The 21,120-nt window shown below is 37.5% G+C and overlaps 1 protein-coding gene across 4 annotated transcripts in view; it reads left to right on the forward strand.

Moving 5' to 3' along the window:
• Positions 1-21,120, forward strand: part of LOC127657353 (protein phosphatase 3 catalytic subunit alpha-like) — a 172,087-nt gene that overhangs the window by 148,055 nt on the left and 2,912 nt on the right. The window contains exons 9-14 of one of the 4 annotated variants that reach the window (XM_052146101.1): positions 6,231-6,356; positions 7,504-7,575; positions 8,958-8,984; positions 11,776-11,860; positions 12,404-12,501; positions 17,992-18,021. In XM_052146101.1, the coding sequence (XP_052002061.1) occupies positions 6,231-6,356; positions 7,504-7,575; positions 8,958-8,984; positions 11,776-11,860; positions 12,404-12,501; positions 17,992-18,021 (438 nt within the window). The remainder of the gene's footprint in view (positions 1-6,230; positions 6,357-7,503; positions 7,576-8,957; positions 8,985-11,775; positions 11,861-12,403; positions 12,502-17,991; positions 18,022-21,120) is intronic. The other 3 variants (XM_052146112.1, XM_052146104.1, XM_052146119.1) reach the window with 3 other exon arrangements.

Here is a 21,120-nt window from a genome sequence, read left to right on the forward strand (position 1 = left end):
AAAATTGGTGAAATTCCTTAAGAGGTCACACACCTTATGTAGTATTAAATCCTAAACTGTGTATACTTCTTGAACTTCAAATTAAAAGGTAGCATACCCTGTGCAGTTTACTTTTATATATCATACAATATGAAAATAAATAATGTGATAATATTTTTGGCCATATTGCCCAGCCCTAGAAGTTTGTTAAAATTGCACTTAAGTCTTTCAGATGGGCATATAGAGGTATTTAAAAGGGTCTGTTTGAAAAAGTATGATATTTTTATTCTTGGCTCCTTAGTTGTTGTATTTACTCTGTACTTCTAACTACTCTCTAATAGTTCACCAGTTAAACATCTGACCCAGGCTTTGCCAAGTCAAAGCTAATGAGCTTAAAATAGCTTGTTGTGCATTACACAGAGATGAGAAAGCAAGTACTCCCCTGTGTACCTGTTAATAAAAGTTAATGCTGTAATGCCATTAGAAGATGCAGTACATTGCAGCAACCTTCCTGAACTGTTTGGTTTCATCAACCCTTGATAATAGTCAATATTTGTGTAGACAGCTTGTTTATTTTTAGGGGTGGTTTATATTTTTGCATGTTCTCTTTATTATGAACATTTATCAGTTTTCTATAGTTCTTTGCGATATACATGTAAGGGAACACCTGGATAATTATTAATATACAACAGTTAGTACCGGTCTTCGAATCTGATTGGACGAGAGATATTCCATGAGCGCTGATGGTCTGACGCAATTAGCACTCTGACGCTTCACTGTGTGTATCACTCCGCATGTGTTCTTGCCATTCTAAACTAAAGTGTAAGAGCAGTGCAGATCTGTTAAGAGCTATGGTTTGTCTTCTATCTTTTTTTTTTACATTACATATGTTAGCCAGCAGGGGGTGGCAAAAGATTATTTTTGTGTGTAATATGAGCTAGTTATGTGACGTGAAGTGAATCCACATCAGCCGTTTACATACAACAGCTCTTCGTGATCGCTTACTACACTTACAACACTACACTACTAAAGCTAGGAAAAAGGCTTTAAACGGAACAACTTCAGTATTACGGCTCATCACAGCTGAGAAACACAACAGACAAATTAATTACACAATGGGTGCTGTTTAAAATGGCGGAGGTCATTGCAGTTTCTATAGTGATCGACTCTTGCGCACTGGCTACCGCGAAATGGGGAGAAATATCCCCTCTTTGATGCTATTTTTCCACTGAGAAAGCTGACCTTAAGAAAGCTGACAGCAACGCTGCTTGGGTGAGGCAACAGGTAATCGCACACGCTCTCTGTCTCTCTCTCTCTCTCTCTCGCTCTCTCTCTCTCTCTCTCTCTCTCTCTCACTCACACACATCCATCCTTGTTTATCTAATAACTTGGTAGAAACAGCACAAGCCACGATACTTTTTCTGGAGTTACATTTTTGAATTACTAACAGAGGCTTGGATGCATCATTTGGTTTGAACCAGCAATAGCAGATTCAGATCCATCGTGTAATAAAGTAGTTCTATGCACAAATGCGTTTTTTTAAGACTGCATTCAGTTTTTCCTAATTTAAAAAAATTTACTTGTTCATTGAACTGTTGTATATAAGCAATATCACATGAGCAATCATGCTATATGTCCCTAAATCAGCACTGCTGTGATAACCTTTGGCACTATCCTCACAGCATTTTTGGATTTCTATTACCAATTTTTTACTCTGAGGGACCCTCAATTATTCCTTTCAGTCTGAATTAAGCAGACGAATATGGAGGACGGGTGAAGATTGACTTCTTTATACTCCAAATGAAGTCTGGACGTGAACGTGAAAGGATATTGATGGCCATTCGACCGCTGCTGTAAATCTCGCAGGGTGGGGGGATGCCCGGGTTTTCAGTCACTCTCAGGGGTTGCCAGATTGAGCTCCCAGCTGTCCATCATGCTTTGACCATGAGCGCCACAGCCCTGACAGAGCAAATAGAGTCAATCAAGCAACCCCTGACAAGGCACGCAAAACCTCAGAACCAGAAGCCACAGATATAAGACAGCTGGCTCAACGATGGTTTGGCAACCTGCTAAGCTCATTCTGTGTATTTATTAATACGCAGAGGTTTCCTTCGTCAATAGCACTGTCTAAATAAGAAATGCCTTAGATTCATTGCTTTGATAATTTTTGTGGCTGTTGCCAGATGTAGGATATTGAAGCGAGCCGTGGGAGAACCTGATCCTTATGTCAGAGAGATATGATGCTATGGTTCATGATTTTGATACCATATGCTTTTTGAATAATTTAATATCATGGGCCATATTACCATGACAACATATCAGTGAGTATCTTAGATAAAACTTTTCAGTCCTGTAAAGGCAAAATATCATAACTACACATTTGGTCAAAAATCAGGTCTCATACACTTAGGCTGAAATGATTAGTCAACATTATCTACAACGTCGACAATAAAAAGTTGTCGAAAATTCGTATGGTGACATTTAACATAACATGAGATCATATGAAACCCTAATGATGGCGCTAGAGGAGCACTGCAGCTCGCGTCTGATTGATGAGAGGAAGAAAACACAGCTCACAGTCCAGATGCACTCTAAATTTCCAAAAAGCTTCAGGTGACGTAGATTCGCAAAGTAAAAGGGAATTATACAAAAATACCAAATAAGTACATTCAGAAGCACACTCATTATGGTATAACTGGAGCTGGAGCATGCCGCTCTGTTGAATAAAAACTTGCGTGCCGAGCTTCTTTAGTGCAGTTATATTAGTGTTATAGATTTATTAAAGTTCAAATAATAAGGAAGCAGGTCAATGTTATCTGTGAATGTTGAATGTAATATTATAAATACAAATATTTTAAAATATTTTAAAAATCCTTTAAAAAAGATGCATTCACCTCTGAAGCAGCATATACGATATTTAGACTTGCTTTTAGAGAATAGCTCTTGAATATAAGTATATGTTGTATTTACTGCACTCGCAGAAGTATAACCAAGTGAAAAAATACACTTATATACAAAATACGCTTATATTTAAGATACATCCTCTTAAAGCAAGTCTAAATATCTTATATGCTGCTTCTTAATTAAATGTATCTTGTTTTAAGGCTTTTTAGACATTTTTAAATGGAAAACAAGAGAAAAACACTTGATAACAATAGGGTAATTTGCAGTGCATTTTTTTATTGAATTAAACTTAATAAAAAGTATGTTTTCCTTTAATTCAGTGAATGTCATTTAGAGGTATTTTTAAAAGATGTTGTTGTTCTCTTTGTTGTTAGCAAGCACGTTTACAAACTGAATAGTCGGTTAAGAGCTAATGATTAATCGTTGCAATAAATTGCGCGAATAGTCGAATAATCATTCTAATAATCATTAGATTAGTCGGTTATCAAAATAATAAAAATAATCGTTAGTTGCAGCCCTCCTTGCACTACTATCTGTCCTGTAGCAGTCGGGTTTGGCTCAAGTATGCCCGGATTCAAAGAAAACAGTCCAACCTAAAACCAAGGAACTTTCAGGCCATGTTTCAATGTTGGTGTAGTAACTGCGTTTGTAGGGCAGTATTGCGCTTACTTGTTGGTGTCATGTGTCCCTGAGAAAGCCTGGGCTTCCTGTGTGGGCCTTGAAGGTTTTGGCAGTGCGGGGTCAGTTATGGACAGTGAGTGCGCTGGAATGACGAAAAGGATGAAGTGACGATGCCAGGTGGAAGAGAGGATAAATTTCCTCCTCAGCGTGGCTGTGGACCTCACGTGGCACTTCTACACATCATAGAATTCCCCTGGGAACAGATTTCAACAAACAGTTTTATTGCAGCTATAGTGCTGGAAGTTAATAAACTAATGAAATTAGGTTTCTAATTCCCTTATAATGTCATTGTAACGGTATTCAATGGAAAGGAGGCGAGAACAGGCTTGATAATATAAATAATAGTTTAATGAGAAACTTAAAAGAAGACTCACTCACTCACTCACACTCACACACACACACATGTTGGTCTACCTATCATTATGAGGACTTTCCATAGACATAATGACTTTTATACTGTATAAACTATAGATTCTATCCTCTAAACCTAACACAACCCCTAAACCTAATCATCACAGAAAACTTTCTGGATTTTTAAATTTTCAATAAAACATTGTTTAGTATGATTTTTAAGCGATTTGAATTATGGGGACACTATAAATGTACTCATAAATCACATTTATAGCATAATACCCTTGTAATTACTAATTTGTAACTTACAAAATTGTCCTCGTAAATCACAAAAACACGCACACACACTCACACACACACACACACACACACACACTTGTTGTGTTTCCATGTTTTATGGGGACTTTCCATAGACATAATGGTTTTTATACTGTACAAACTTTATATTCTATCCCCTAAACCCAACCCAACCCCTAAACCTAACCCTCACAGAAAACTTTCTGCATTTTTACATTTTCAAAAAACATAATTTAGTATGATTTATAAGCTGTTTTCCTCATGGGGACCGACAAAATGTCCCCACAAGGTCAAAAATTTCGGGTTTTACTATCCTTATGGGGACATTTGGTCCCCACAAAGTGATAAATACACACACACACACACACACACACGACAGACATGTCCGCTAACGATCTCTCTCTCCCGCATGACACCCTGCAGTCGACCTTTAGACCTCGGAGGCTTGATTAGCCTAATACGGGACCGTGTGCGTAGGATCACGACACGGCCCCGCCCTCCGCCCTGCCACATTCATCATGAATGAAACTGATGATATATTTACTGATGATAATCAGTAACAAGTGCTATTTATGTGTGTATTTACATTTCTAGAAAACTGCTTGCCATGATAATTAGCCATCTTTTTGATAAATAAACATAATTCTTAAAAGTCATGGAAAATCAAAGAAAATTTCTATAATGTATATCACTTTTTTCCTTTTTTTTTTTTTTTTTTTGTTAAACTTGACTCATATTTCATTGGCTAGAAATAGCCCTTTGTGAGTGCAATCTCTGTAAAATAATTAAAAAAAATCCTGGTAGTTCTCTGTCCATCTTTCCTTTTGAAACAATAATTTATGATCAATTGGTCCAAAACAGATTGTCCTTCATACACAGAATAAGCCCCACAAGAAGTCATTTAGAAACTAGAAAGTATGCACAAGAGACACCTAGTGATAGTGTGTGGAACTGCATGTGTCAATTCCTGACTTATTCTAATTCCTTGTAAACATTTTTAATTAAACCCTTAATTAGATGGGTGTATTGTTTGGAGATAAGTTATGAGTTTCTCTCTCTTGACAGGCACAACTTCTGTGCTGTTGTTGTGGGTGGACTTTAAGGTCAGCATTTATTATGTAGACCATCACCTAATTATAGACTGCTGAAAGATCATATTTCATCTAATTAACAAGATGTTGTCATTTTAGATTACACATACACAGTGAGATGAATATGGTTAGTAGACGGTGAGTGACATCGCGTTTATGTTAATTGTATCTTAGGGTCTTTTACGTCTGGCATTTGACATGTGAGTAACACTTGCTAATTTGAACTCCATGTTTATCAACTTGCTATTCTCAAAATACTAAGATGATGAGACGGGAAAGTCCCCCTCCACCATGTGTAGTGCATGGTGTCACGTTTCAGCAGATCTAGGGCACTGCACATAGGTCGCCACGGTGACACTGACAGATAGATAGGGAGAAAGGAACCACCATGTAAATTGAAACTAAAGTTTTCAAGAAAATACACGATAGATACTTAAAACGGAAATAAAAATTTACAGTTTTATTGGAAATGACTTTGATACTGACCTGTAATATTCTTTGTTTTCTTCAAACATCATTTGTTTCATAATTCCTCTGAATCATGTACTTCAGTAGCTGGATTTCCATCAAAATGTTTCACATTTTTTATGCGCTTTGCTGAAAATTTGACTAAAAAAAATATGAAACGTTATGCGTTTCCATGAACTGTAAATGCGCATTATCTTGAGGGAGTCCCTCCTCCTCCTCGTCACATTGTTGTTGAAGATTTGTAAATGCTCTGACTTTGAAACAGTGTGGATATATGTTGGATAGTTGTAGTAAGGAAGCAGTTTTCTTATGACTCTCCCTAATGATGGTCTCTTTGAGAGAATACCAACAATTTTAACAGATGGCTTGATGTATGTGGGTGCATCTGATGTAAAGTTTGACAGAATCCAGCTGCATCTTTCACACCTTCCCATGTTGTTTTCTCTTTTCTCTTTCTAGCTGCTGTGCTGAAATATGAGAATAATGTCATGAACATCCGGCAGTTTAACTGCTCTCCTCATCCCTACTGGCTGCCTAACTTCATGGACGTCTTCACTTGGTCTTTGCCCTTCGTTGGAGAGAAAGGTAATTTATTTACCCCACTACTAAGTTTGTTTACTAAGCTGGGTCAATATATCTTGTATTTATTAATGGGGCTTTTCCACTGCACGGTACAACTCAACTCGACTCTGCTCGTTTTTTCGGGTTTTTCCAATGTGGATAGTATCTGGTACCTGGTACGTTTTTTTTGTACCACCTCGGTCGAGGTTCCAAGCGAGCCGAGCCAATATTAAATGTGACATCAAAACCCTGCAGATCACTGATTGGTCAGAGAGAATCGTCACTACCAGCATCACTACATTTTGAGACTTGACATGGGACATCAACCTGCTAGTTTTAAAGATAGCTACAGTGATAGCAGTATCATTTGTTCACGCAACTTTCGAAGTGTAAAAATAAATGTTAGCGATGAACAAAATGAAAAAGTCTTTCAGGAAGTGTCTCGGCTGTTGGCCGCACAGCTGAGACACAGCTACCACCGGACCTACCAACAGTGTAGGGAAAGGTAAAAAAAAATACTAATAGTGACTACAGAACCATCAAGGAAAAGTGGAAGTGGTTTGACCAAATGGATGCTATCTAGACCGGTGAGCAATGGGAGGGAGAGTGCCCTGGACTCAGCCATGGCTGAAGTCCACGATGGAGGATGGTACGTTTTGTTATGTTATACTCTATACTCTGCTTGAAAGCTTCACTTTATTTAGTTGAACAGCTACTGGAGATCTTGATTCTAAAACAACCAGGCCAATTTAACGGTTACACTTGTGTAAATTCACCATGCAACAACTGCTTTATGCAGCACAATGAGCTGATATCTAACTGCTAGTGGTTGTGTTATTGTTTTGTGTCGTGTTTAAGATGATGTCACGGCAGTAAAGGTGGTGCAACTATGGCGATCAGCCTATAATCCCACCCACGTTGAGGCGGCACTAAACAGCAGTGGAAAAGCAAACTCAGACAAGAAAAACGAGTCGAGTTGAACCGTAACGTGCAGTGGAAAAGACCCATATGTTACAGTATTATCACTACATGACTTTCCCACCTGGCACTTAGGAGCATTCATTTTATAAACAGCAACACCAATCATAGCAGAAACTGGGTATTGAAAAAGCATAAAAATAATGCACACACACACACAAGCATTTAATCATTAACTCTCTTACTCTCCTAGTCACGGAGATGCTGGTGAATGTTTTGAGCATCTGCTCCAATGATGAGCTGACCACTGATGAAGAGATTGATGGTAAGGAATTCCAGGAGTTCTTAAACACACACAGCGTCCAATTTTTCTGTAGCAGAACAAAAGGTTTGAAACATGCCTTGTGAGTAAAGTGTGTATTTGGTTCACAAGGGGGTGCCCTCCAACCTTTTTTTTAACACCAAATCAAGTTATCTAGATGCAGTACCACAGCTCAAGCAAGATCTACTCTGAGGTAGACCAACAATCAGATTATCATACCCAAACTTTATTCTTTAACTGTCAAGGTGGTTAAAGCCTATTGGTTAAGGAATGTGTTGTTGAGGAAAGCATGTAATAGAAGGTCAATGCGGTCACATTTCCCATGCAATTTTGTTACTTTGCATAAAAAGCAGTCTGTATCTAACTGATGTTTAAATCTTGTAAAAAAAAAAAACTATTTCAACGTGATGTAGGCACTGTATTAGGTTCACCTGTGCACATCAACAGGAAATTACATATGGAGTCTTGCCGTGTGGAGCAAATTCCCCTTGCTGACAGCTTTTATGTCAAGTTTTAGTTTAAGGTGTAAGCTAGATGAGAAACAATAGGACAGATGGTTTAAACAGGAACGGAGTATGATAATATGGTTTAGTGTTTATTGTACACCAGGTGCAGAGCAAATACTTTTATTATTGAATTGTAATAATATTTTTTTTAGTGCCGCTTGCTAAGACTCACTGTTACTATTGCTTTTACTTTTTCTAAACTCATAACCCAATAAAGCATTAAACTTTGGCACCTAACCTTTTGTGTTACAGACATAAATGATTTCTTAAATCAAGCACATTTTTGAGGAGAGGTTTGCGGTTGTTAAGAATCAAATTGGAAAAAATGATATAGTTTTATTTTGATTTTATCTCACACATAAAATATATGTAGCCATGGTGGCTTGCAGGACAAAAAAGCAACTGCCATACCTGATGACAAATAAAGTGACCTAGAAAACTTCAAGGATCCAGGCTTTGGTTGAGCTCATACTCATAAAGAATATCATCTCATAATACTCTGATGTTTTCTCTATCTCAACTCTCACACTCTCTCATTCTGTCTGACAGTTATTTCAAAATCCATTGTTACTTTTGACATCCTCTTTGTTTATTTTTCTCTTTATTTATTGTCTAATTACTCACTCTTCTTTCTCTCAAACATTTCCCTCTATATCCCTTCCTTCTCAAAGATTATTTTTGTCGCTCCATCTAATGATCTCATCTTTTTCTTTTTCAGAGTTCTGTAAAGCATTTCCTCTCTTTTCTTTGTTTGATGGGTGTGGTTTTTGCCACTACTCTTTCTCTATCTCTCCACCCTGCTTTTTCTGTCATTCCTCAGCCATCCACTGATCATACTTCTATTCTGTTTCTGTTTCTTCTGGGGTGTTTCTTGAGAAGGACAGCTAATATATGGGCCCAAGAAAGGTACAGCCTCCCACAAGCCAATGCAGTGTGCAGCCATGCCTCTTGCTTGACCTTTTCCAATGAGATGATTGAGCTAACACCAAAGATTGACTAATGAATTAACATATAATATCTGTAAATACTAATTCTTACACCCTGTCTACACCAGACACGCGGCAACGGCTTGAGACTGTCTACACTGGACGCATCGAAACAAATATTCTAACCATTTCTTTGTCTTGTTGGTAGGATTAGTGCTAGCACGTGCAGCGAAAAAGGGCCATTTACTGTTCGAGCAACGCGATTTACGCATCAAATGTAGAAAGCTTTATTGATTTTAATGGGAACGATTTACTTTAGTGCGTTGCTCCGTTCGACTGTAGACAGGGTGTTATTTTAAATGCACTCTAGTCACTGGAATATAATACATTTTTGATATTAGAAAAGGCCACTGTTTGATGGCCACTGCTTGTTGTGTGGAAATTGCTTGACTGTTTGGAAACACACCTTGAATATTCACAGTTTTAAATTTCATTTGCTGAGTGGATGAAGACGCCATGTTATTGCAGGCAGACTGCTAACATTGTTCTGATCTGATCGGTTCAGAACACAACCCATAGAATCTGAGAGTTTGTAGCTCATATAAATTGTATTTACAACCTCAGAAGTGCCTTCAGCCTTTGTTTATCTTTTGTTTTCTGTCTCTCACATTATTATCCTCTCCTTCAGTTTATGCCATGTTTTGCATTAGATTACAAAATGTCATGCCAAGAGTCAGTTCATTTGGAGAAAGATTTCAAGCAAAGTATTTCACAAAAATATGTTTTTTTTTATGTTTAAAATTATAAAACAGAAGATCTACTTTTCAAAATGAAAACAAAATGTATTTGGACAATTTTTGCTTGTCAAACTTAGTGGAACGTGTTCATATTCACAGTTGGGCTGAATACTAAATACTCTCTCTTACATGTATTCAGTTATGCATACATTTTTATATAATTTTAGGATACCAGAATACTTTTAGAATACATATTTATAAAGAACATATTTAAAATCAGCAGTAAAATCTGACAACAATAGTATCATAAATAGTGCTTCTTTAGTTCAGATTATGCTAAAAAAAAAAAAAAGCAGCTAATGCGTGTTGTTCTCGAGTTGATTGACAGGCAATATCTGTATTTAAAGTTGATGGTCTTTTTTTTTACCTGTAAGGCAGGCATTTCAGTTTCTCAATTTAATACCAGTGGTCCGTCTCTTCTGAACAGTGTCTGTATATACATAACATGGGCAATAATCCTACAGATTATTTTTTTTATTATTTTATTTATTTAGTTATTTTGTGTTTGTTTGTATGCAGACCTATAAATTATAGTGTATAGTAGGTTTGGTTTAAATGTTGTTTATTTGCTTTAGTGTCTTTTATATAATTGCTGATTTCAGCGTGTGCCGGGCGGCAAAAATAGGAAACAAAGTATCATACGCTCGAATTTCACATTTGTGTAAAAATGTGACTGTAATAATTCTGGGGCACAGCTGACATCATGCTGATTAAGACAACAACATTCCGGTGTGGTTGCCAGATATTCAATCCCAGAATCATTATTCATGACTAAGAAGTATTTTCATTATCTAGTGTCTACCATCAAACATTTTGGTGACCGCAGTCCATTTTTAAAGCATTCCAAAAACCACAACCCACGATGCTATAATTTGAACCTATGACTATTTTATCAAATTTGCCCAGTTCATTCGACAGCATTTATGCCATAATGTTGATTACCACACAAAATTATTTTGAATGGTCCCTCCTTTTCTGTAAAAGAAAAAAGCAAAAATCTGTGTCCAGTGAGATGATTACAATAGAAGCAAATGGGGCCAATTTGTAAATGTTAAAATACTCACTATTTCAAAAGTATAGCCACAAGACAAACAATATGTGTGTTGACATGATTTTAATTTGATAATGGTGTGATCGCTGATTAACACTTTGTGTAATGTGATATCCAATTCCACATCTTTGTTGCAATGATGACTTAACACCGTAAAACCTAAAACTACCATAAATAATGACAATTCAAGTAACTTTATAGCTTAAATAATACATGAGTTTTCAAAGAATTAATGTAAGTGCTTTTATATAATCATAAGCTTCACACTTCTGCCCTTAAACCCTCCAAAAATGTGCTCCATTTAATTCCATTGTGCCCCACTGTAACCACGATTTCTGCTTTTTTAAAAAGAAAAGAAAGGATAAGTCTAAATAATTTTTGGGAAAATGAATATTAGGACGCACATGCTGTCAATTGAGCTTACCTTGCCTTGAACCCAGGATATCCCTTTAATTAAAACCAACAAGGTTCTTCTCTTTAGCATTTGTTTAGCATTCTACTTTGATTAACTTCACCATATCCATGAATGTAAGGATCAGTAGCAGGCTAAGTGAATGCTTAGCATGCATTTCAGTCCTGAGGTCTGGAGGTGTGGGCCACTGTGAGGAACTTCTGTATTGATCCACCCTTAGTGTGCTGAGACAGCAAATCCTGTCCAGCTGAGCTTCCCCAACAGTCAACAGTCTGGATAATTATACTTTTATTAAGTGTTCGGACAATGTAGTAATTTGTCTTTTTGGCCATTAAAGTCAGAATGTAATTATGGCTGGCAAAGGTTTGAAGTTGTGAGGTTTGGAGATGAATTGGCTGGTTGTGTTTTAAAGAAGTGACTTGTCAGGCATGTTTGTAGAGTTTGTTTTCATTTGTATGCTATGATGTAACACAGACACCCAAATTTATGTGTGCGTGTTTGTGTTACACAGGTGCCACAGCATCTGCACGCAAGGAGGTGATCCGAAATAAGATCCGTGCCATTGGAAAGATGGCTCGAGTTTTCTCTGTTCTTCGGTAAGGTGACTTTTTGTTACAGTTTGGTTCAAGAGTACATATTAAAAATGTAGGCTTCAAAATAGTATTTTAAAAATGGAAATGAACATTCTTAAAAAAGAAATACAGAAACATTATGATGTAAAATGAATAAGAATATTTGTTATGAAATATGCAAATTTGTGACATTGACCAAGTCAACTTCTTATTATGAAAGGTCATATTTCCTTGCTTCCATTGAAGCACACAAGATGCTCTTTGGAATATTTTTAAATCATTACTGGGCTAACATGGATCTTCAGGTTTTAAATAAACTTGTGGAGTCCATGCCAGCTCATGTGCATGCTGTCATTAAAGCAAAAGGTGGAAATGAATGTACATTTTACATTTCAATTCACTCATTGTAATGTTGGTAATATTTTTGTTAAAAACTGTATTTAATTAGAAAAATGCTTAACTAAATCAATAATTAAGACTTTTGAACCCTACTTCATGTGTGTGTGAGAGTGTGTTTTTTTTTACTAAGTGTTTATATTGGTATATAATGCCATGGCTTTGTTATAGAGAGGAGAGTGAGAGTGTTTTAACACTGAAGGGTCTCACTCCAACCGGCATGCTGCCCAGCGGAGTTCTGTCTGGAGGCAAGGAAAAACTACAGAATGGTATTACATACACACACACACACACACACACACACACTCCATTTGTTTTGTATAGTATTTGGCAGCACAAATGTTTTTCTTTAAACTTTCCACATCAGAGCTCTTTATATGACTTTCAATTTCAAAACTATTAAACGCATATATATGTACACATACTGTATATTTTATATTGTTTTATATTTTCTTTATGAATGCACTCTGCACCTCCAGGTGTTTGTATTATGAAACTGAAATATTCTTTCCTCTTTGCTTCCCTTGTCTTGGCCTCTCTCTCTCTCTCTCTCTCTCTCTCTCTCTCTCTCTCACCCTCTCTCTCTCTTTCCAATCTTTTTTCAAAAAATTGTCTCTTTCATTCTGCTGTCTTCCTAGAAACTGCAGGTATAATCAGTTGTGCAAGTATAATTCAGATCATTTGTTCTTAAGTATATAGTTTCACTCTATGGCACCATGTTAATTCAGTGGAGCCCCAAGCGAAAGTACACAAATGCTTTTGTACAAGATACAGTCATAATCGAAGGAACATGTTCTCTGTATATTTTCACCTCAGATTCACTGTGTCCAAGAATGTTGAGAATTATGCAGCAAAGCTACAAAATGACATAAGGCAATTAGTACATTTTCATTTATTTATTTTATATGAATCAAATTATTAACATTAAAAGACCCCATGAACTAGTGTGATAAAAAAAATATATATATATATTATTATTAAATTTTTATTATTGCCAGTAATTTTTGTTTATGCCACAGCACAGCAAAACCATGATTTGCTATTTTTAGCTGGTGGCAGGGGTTATAAGAATGAGGGGAATTTGTGTACAAGAAAGATTGTGTACATGTCTGCTAAATGTTAATTTTGGCAATTTCTGGAATACACCAGCATATAAATGGTTTCAAAGCTAACTGACTCAAAATCACAAACCTCATGGGGTCTTTAAGGTTATTGTAATCCAATTTTACATATTTAGCAGTATCATGATGCTGGACATATTGAATTTGATGACAGAAAGAGAAGAATGTTCCTGAAACACACAACATACATGCATTTTTAGATGCAATTTTCCCATCATTACAAAAATAGAAATGTAATTTTAGCATATTGTGACGTGATCTTTCATGTTAGGTATACCTTAAATCAGTAAAGTCATGCTTCTTTACACAAAATACAGAGAACTTACAAGCTGTGAATGGATAATTGAATAAATGATCTCTAGCTTGTCGTTTACAAACCAAGGCAGAAATCAAACTTGCTCTTGTCTTACTGGCATGTTCTTGCATCCATTAATCTGGTTAAAAGGGAAACTTGATTATATAATTTTAGTGCTTTTGATTTTTTTTAAAATATAGCTTCAGATTTTCAACTTAAAGCTATTGCCTTTATTCGCAAATTACATCAACTTTATGCGGAGTGTCCATTTTGTATGTGGCGAGCAGGGTTGCGAACATGCCAGAAGCAGAGTGATGTCAGCGATGTTCTGCTACAGCATTGGTAGAATCACTGCAAATGCTCCGCCCTTGTGTCTACACGGACATCAGTGTGATTCTACTGCAATGTTGCGCTCTCCATCACCGCTGATGTCTTTTAGCTTTTAGCTTTAAATTGTGTGTGTGTGTTTGTGTGGCTGTTTTGTACTCGTAATGGTATATTCTTATAGTTTTTACGTTTATTATTATCCTATTGTATTTGATTATTTTTGAAGATTGTGGTAAGTTGAAGGTGGATTGTGGTAAGTTGAAAATCATCATACACAAAATAAGGATGGCAGTTTTTCTAACTCTATTAGCAGGCACATCTTGGAAAGAAGTAAAAAAGAATCTCAGAAAAAATAGTTTCTTCCAAAAAGAGACACAAGAAAAAAAGTTATGCACTATTTTATGGGTTACTATATATATATAAAAAAAAAAACTTACTGATTAATTTTGCTGTATTCAGCCCAGCTTTGGGACACTTGTTCCCTTTGCTATGTTGGTCAATGATGTGAGACAATTTTTTTTATGTGTCTATAAAAGCTGGACTTTAATACATCTTTTCAATGAAGAATATGTTTTCAATTTCTAAATTAAAAGGTTTTTTTTTTTTTTTTTTTTGTGGGCTTATTGTAAAAAATGTTGAGGCTGTGTAACTGACCAGAGGTAGTAAAAAAGAAACATTTACTGGTTACGACCATAACCCTGGTTCCCTTAAAAGAGGGAATGAGACAAGTGTCAGATCCCAATGCTATGAAAACTCCTCCCAGGAATGATGATCTCTGAAGCCCTTTTGGATCACACAATTAAGACTCTGCCCCTGATGTGCACATAATCACAGGCATATAAACCAGAGGACAGCCCCATTTCATCAGACTTTTTCGACTAAAGGGAGGAGAGTGATCTCATCTCATCTGATCTCAGCGATGTTAACAGCAAGAAATCAAGTGTTTTGTGAGCATACGAAGCATCTTGTTCCCTCCTTTCTGGGAACTAGAGTTACAGTCATAACCAGAATGTTCCCTTTCAAGTCGGTCACTTCGACGCTGCATTAGTAGCTGACACTATGTGAAAATGTGTACTATTGCGCTGTGCGACTGATTCACACTTTCAATGCAATGTCCACTTGCCATGAAAATGTGTAGCACCCTCGCAGTGCAGAGTATTTGCAATCCCTTTGCCTTGTCCGATTCAAATTGAGGAGGAAAACATGTACGTTACCATATGAGCTCTGAAGGAAGTGGCCAAACCTTGGGCACATAACGTTCCCTAGGCTTAAGAACAGATTTTGATGGGGGCCAGGGTAGCTCAGCGAGTATTGACACTGACTACCACCATTGGAGTTGCAAGTTCGAATCCAGTAAGCACATTCAATACAACTGTCCTCCCAAATTTTGCATGGTCTCCGGTGAGGCAAACGGGTCCACCTCAGCTTCCCCGAACACCTCCCAAATCCTCAGAACAGTCTGAAGGTAAGGTCTCCATTCCCTTTGGTGATCCCCTGATGCGAGCACAAGTTTACTCCGCAGTTCAGTTGACTGGGGATCTGTTCACCCAATTGACTTTAGGACCCAACAGCTCTAAATGTGCGTGCAACAGGCCCCTGTGCTTGCATGCTTGTGTCTCTGACTGCACTAAAAGCAACCAGTCCTCAAGTCATCCAGATGAGGGCCTTATCTGCACATCTTTCAGGTCAATCGACACAAACCAGTCCAGAGGACGAATATGAGACAAATCTAATTGAGACTTCACCAATGTCCGATTCAAACTTCAGAATTCTAGCAAGTTCAGATTAAGCCTCAGTCCACCATCTGTTTTTGGCGACCAAACGGTAGCGGCTGTAGAAGCCTTTCTGTTCGTAGCACACTGGCACTGTATTGCTTCTTTGGCATGTAGACTTTGTATCTGACTGGCTCACTCCATCATGGCAGAGGAATAAAACTCAGTTGAAGCGAGGCAGTCACCTTGCTAACTGAAGCATGTGGTGAAGTTCATGCATAGTACCCAACTAGAGATGCTCATTTTTGTGCAAATGTCTAAGCCTTAAGCATTTAAAAATAGATCTGCAGCCTATATTAAATATGTGTCAAACATTTGGCACAGAGCCAACAACAGTACAAACAAAGACAATGTGGTGAACATCTCGATCATGGCAATTGGCTGTGGGGTGAGTGAAGGGAAAATCTGTTGTGACACAGAAGAGTAGTCTGGGTATTCGGAGTTGAAGCAAACATTCTGTGAGCTCTGGTCCTTTTGCATGGTACTCAAACCAGCAGGAATTCCTGCCTTGCCCAGAAGGAGGCTTTCCACTGGGACAAGGGCCGAAGAGCACAATTTTATGGTTAGGCCATGGCCGCTGGGGCCTAACTGCTGGCTCAGTCACCATTATCTTGAGAGATGAGCCCCAAGAGTTTGACTTGGTTGCACAAAAGAGCCACCTCGCATCAACAAGATGTGATTGTACACTTGCAATTGTTTTTTAGCTGCTTGGAACCACTCGATGTCACGGTTCCCATCTCTTTGTCAGTCTGAGTTTTGGTCTCACAGGACCATGACATTATTCACCCATGTCTGCCCATTTGAGCACGTGGCCTCTGTTTTATTCCCTGCCTCGCGCTCTTCTGTCTGTTGTGTTTCATGTCTGGAGTATGGTTTCTGGGTCCTGACTTCCTACTGGTCTGTGTCGGGACCCGGACATTCATACTCCTTGTCTGTCTGTTATTGATGTGGGTGCATTGCGCTTGTGTCATTTGGCTGCCTGCACTCACATCAAAATCTTATGTCTGTCTTTTTGACTGTCTCTCGCTGCCGTGGTTGCGGCATCTTGAAAAACACTTCATTAAGCAAAAGGCTCTTATGTGATATACAGACATTTAAATACACACCACAATCCCAATTTGATAGCATTTGCGATGCGGAAGAGATACCAGATATGCTTTTAATCAGAGAACAAGCAGGGAAGAATCCAATTGCTGTTAAGGTGTGCAGATTCTTGACAAAGATTCAGGCGTCCAGAGCATTAGATGAAATCGTGACCCTGAAGAGAAAAATCTGATGAAATGATGCTGTGCTTTGGTTATTATACCTGTGATGATGACAGATCAAGCACCATCTGCAAATAGATTGCCATGATTATAAAGGGCTTCAGAGATTGTCCCTCCTGGGAGAAGTTTCCCATACCGTCAGCTACTTACAGTTGGTTGAAGTGACCAACTTGAAAGGGAACTAAATTGTCTCTCATTAAAAGGCTCAGTTCTTGAAAAATTACGTTTTGGCATTGTCAGTGTTGGTAGATTTGCATAATCTTTTATTCTAATTTTACAAAAGCAATGAAGAACTTTTATTTAAAAATATTATTGATAGCCTGTTTCAATCATTTTTATTTTATGAAAAGGTCAAATGTAGTAACCCTAAGAAAACTAAATATGTTTGAAAACATTTTCAAGGTGCAAGGAATGTTTTTAGTACTTTTACTGGTTACAACTTTTGCCTTTTTTAGAGTAATTAAATATAAAAAAAATTAAATGTGTAAAACCAATTTAAATACCAGAGTACATTTCTAAGAATTTGGAACATGATTTGGTACATTTATAAGGCTTAAAAACAAAAGCAATTACAGACACAATCACTTGTCTTCTACAGATTGCTGTTACTATCTGTTTACTCTGACCTCATTTATTCAAATCTCATTAATTTCTAATCTGTCATGAGTAAACATACTTTTAGTTTTTTTTTTTTATGCCACACCCATTGATCATAGTGTGACCCCTAATCTAAACCCCACTCTTTACATGTCACATTGCCCACATTTGAAACCTCATCAATTTACCCATCATTCCTCCTCTCTCTCTCTCTAATGTCCCTCTGTCTTGGCCTCGTACTGGGTCTAGTGTTTTTACTGGGTAACAATGTTGTGTGTCCATTTGGACTTTTTACTGCTCATCTGACTTGCTCCTGGACAAATTTAACCTGTTCTACTCATCTCTTTGACTCGTTTTGCAATTCCCCTCTTCTTCTCTTCAGCTACTATTGAGGCTATAGAGGCAGATAAAGGTAAATAGGTCCTTACCCTCTTTAAGGGGTTCAACTGGGTTCATCCATGTCAATGTAGCTTGTGTAGTGTGTTGGGTGTTTGGGAAATAAACTGTGCTGTTAGTGTGCAGAGCAAAAGTAGCAACCAAAAAGACAAAACACAAAAATGCTAGGATTGTTTTAAAGGGGAACAAACACAGAAGCTGTTGTGGATGTCACAGGTTTTGTTGAAATCACTATTTTTCAACCCTTGTCATGTAATTAGTCATTGTATTTCAAAGTACTATTTGCAGTTCTGATCATTTTAATAGCAGAATATACAAGATAAATAAGTGGGATCATAAAAATTGCATTTAGTTTTTTATTTAATATTGCTCGGATGATGCAGTTTGACACAACAGATTACATATATTCCACAAGACTAAATAATTACAACATTTATAAAAAAAAAAAAAACAGATCTTTAAGCACAACTGAGGGTTGTAGGACAAATGCTGTCATTGATGCTTGAAGAGGCAATATAGGCACAATAATAGGAACCAGGACCAATCTAAACTTTTGAAAATTATGATTTATTTAATTTAAATATCTGTCATGCAGCTTTTTCAGAGAAGTAAAAAATATAAAATATTTTTATGATCTCTTATTTTTATAAACATATTAGAGATTATCCAAAGGGGTATGTAAATTTATTAACACAACTGTACCAACAGGCAATTTCAGTTCATAGAATTTACAAAAATAATGTATTTTGTATAAATCCCATTAATGCAATCACCTGCATATAATCCTGGCTTGAAGTAAAAAAATAAAAAAAAAAAAAATGTTTTCATCACACTGTCTGGACCCCTTTAAAACAATTAGCTATTATCACTGTTTTTTGTTTATGCACAAATTTTCTAAATTATCACACATTTGTGGGATTTCTTCATTAAAAAAGACCTATGCAAGAACAATGCCAGCTGCTCACTAAATAGCAGGTTTGTAACTGCTATTTACAGCATAAGTGTTATATGGTTGTTATTAAACATTTCTCCTAAAGGAAGCAGTGCCAACTGTGTTCATTACTTCCTTTCAATGATTTACTATCTCCTTGTGGTTACTCTGTGACTGTGTTGTGTCCTTGTGTTTCTCTTTGTAATGTGCTAATAACCTGTGTCTACCCTGTATTATGCAGCAACACAAATCTTGTACATTACACAGTCTTAGCCAGAAATTGACCCTTCTCTCCAAACAAATTCAATGGATGTATTTCAGCTGAATATTTTGCTGCATGTTTTCAACAGGCGTAACATGTGGTTAGCTTAGCATCAAGTTTCTTGTTTGTGATAACTTCCTAATTTATTTACACACTGTATTGTGTCTATTTTTTGTCTTTACCTAGACTTTCTTTTGAAACTTTAAATTGTTTCTCCCTCTATCTTTCATTCATTTCAACACCCTCCTTGGTACTTTGTACGTTTGTTTTGGAGTGTGGTGGGAAGCTCTGTTCTAGAAAGCCAGAGAATGCTCAGGTTTTCACACAATGTTTTAAAAACACTATAGTGTCGCATTGGCTTAAAAAACAAGTGATTCAGGGAACGCTACTTCATTCCAAGGCCCTCCAGAACTGAGACAGCCCAGCACTGTCCTAGTAGTCCAAATATTGTCAATTATTGTGGATATTTTGATTTCCCAGAACAAGTACTGTGCGAGAAATGTTGCTTATTCTCAAAACTGATATGTCTGTGATAATGAGCGCTTTTACATGAACGATCTTACACCAACTATGTGTAATAATCCGACAATGTATAAAGATAATTTAACAAAAATGACATATTTTCCCAATTTTCCATTGCATGTAAACATTTTTGCAGCATTCTTTTTGCGGCTTATTCTGTGTTCACAAGTATTGTGCACATGACTGTCTATGGTTAATCTGATGATTTCAGTCAAATATAATGGGGGGGAAAAAACAGTTCTCTTGAGTTTTCGGATTTTTTGAATAAACTGATTTTGGTAGTTGTCGGTATTTTGATGTGCATGAAAATATGCTCAATGATGGGTATTACTTAAGGTGCGTACACACTGCCAGCGACATCGCGCCCGACAGCGACTCCATCCCATTCATTTTCAATGAGAACACAGCGACTTCCGGCGACACGAGCTGTCGCGACCGTTGGCGACTAGATGTAGGCGTGTCCAGCGACGTGACAAATTTGAGACAAGTTCAACTTTATTCAAATGAAGAGCGACTAATGGAAGCGACAGCCAATAGGAGAGAAGACGGGAGAGCTCACGTGATCCTTCTCTCTCTCTCTCTCTCAGCTCCTGCAGTAACGGATAGATGGATGAAAGGCTAATTCTTGCTGTTCGAAATTTTCCATTGCTCTATGATATGTCTCTTCCCACGTACAAGGACATTTTTAAGAAAAATACTGCGTGGGAAGGTGTATCTGAGATCGCAGGGATTTTATGGACCCAGACAGACCGGCATTTGCATTTTCGCCGCAGATAAACAGCCGCTCTGGCAAACAGCACGCCTTGTTTCTCATTCATCTTTGATGTAAAGCATTTTATGTACTGATTCCATTTATATTTAGTCTTTTCCCTCCAAAATGTTTGTTTTTAGTGGCAAGAAAAGAGATTAGCTGTCAACAGCAATGGAATGACATCCGTGAATGTAATTTATAAACGTTACTAGGCAACCAGTAGTGGGAACGCCTACTAGCGACTTCACCGCCAGCCACTGGCAACCTGCAGCGACAAAGTCGCTGGCAGTGTGTACGCACCTTTAAGCTGCGTACATACTGCCAGCGACATCGAGCGAGACAGCGACACCATCTCATTAATATTCAATGAGAGCTGGCGACCAGATATGGGCGTGTCCAGCGATGCGACAAAGTTGAGACAAGTTTAAATTTATTCAAATGAAGAGTGACTTACGGGAGCAACAGACAATACGAGAGAAGACGGTAGAACTCACGTGATCCTTCTCTCTCTCTCAACTCCTACAGTAATGGAATGATCAGGGAACTCACCCTCTACAGCGGCTCATCAAACTGGTTCCTGTCAAGCCTGAAGTACTGCTGGAACCGGACTTCATCCAGCCGCAGCTCCTGTACCAGCCGGTGGTACTGA

Source organism: Xyrauchen texanus, chromosome 2 (genome assembly GCF_025860055.1).
Source record: "Xyrauchen texanus isolate HMW12.3.18 chromosome 2, RBS_HiC_50CHRs, whole genome shotgun sequence".
Classification (NCBI taxonomy): Eukaryota; Metazoa; Chordata; class Actinopteri; order Cypriniformes; family Catostomidae; genus Xyrauchen; species Xyrauchen texanus.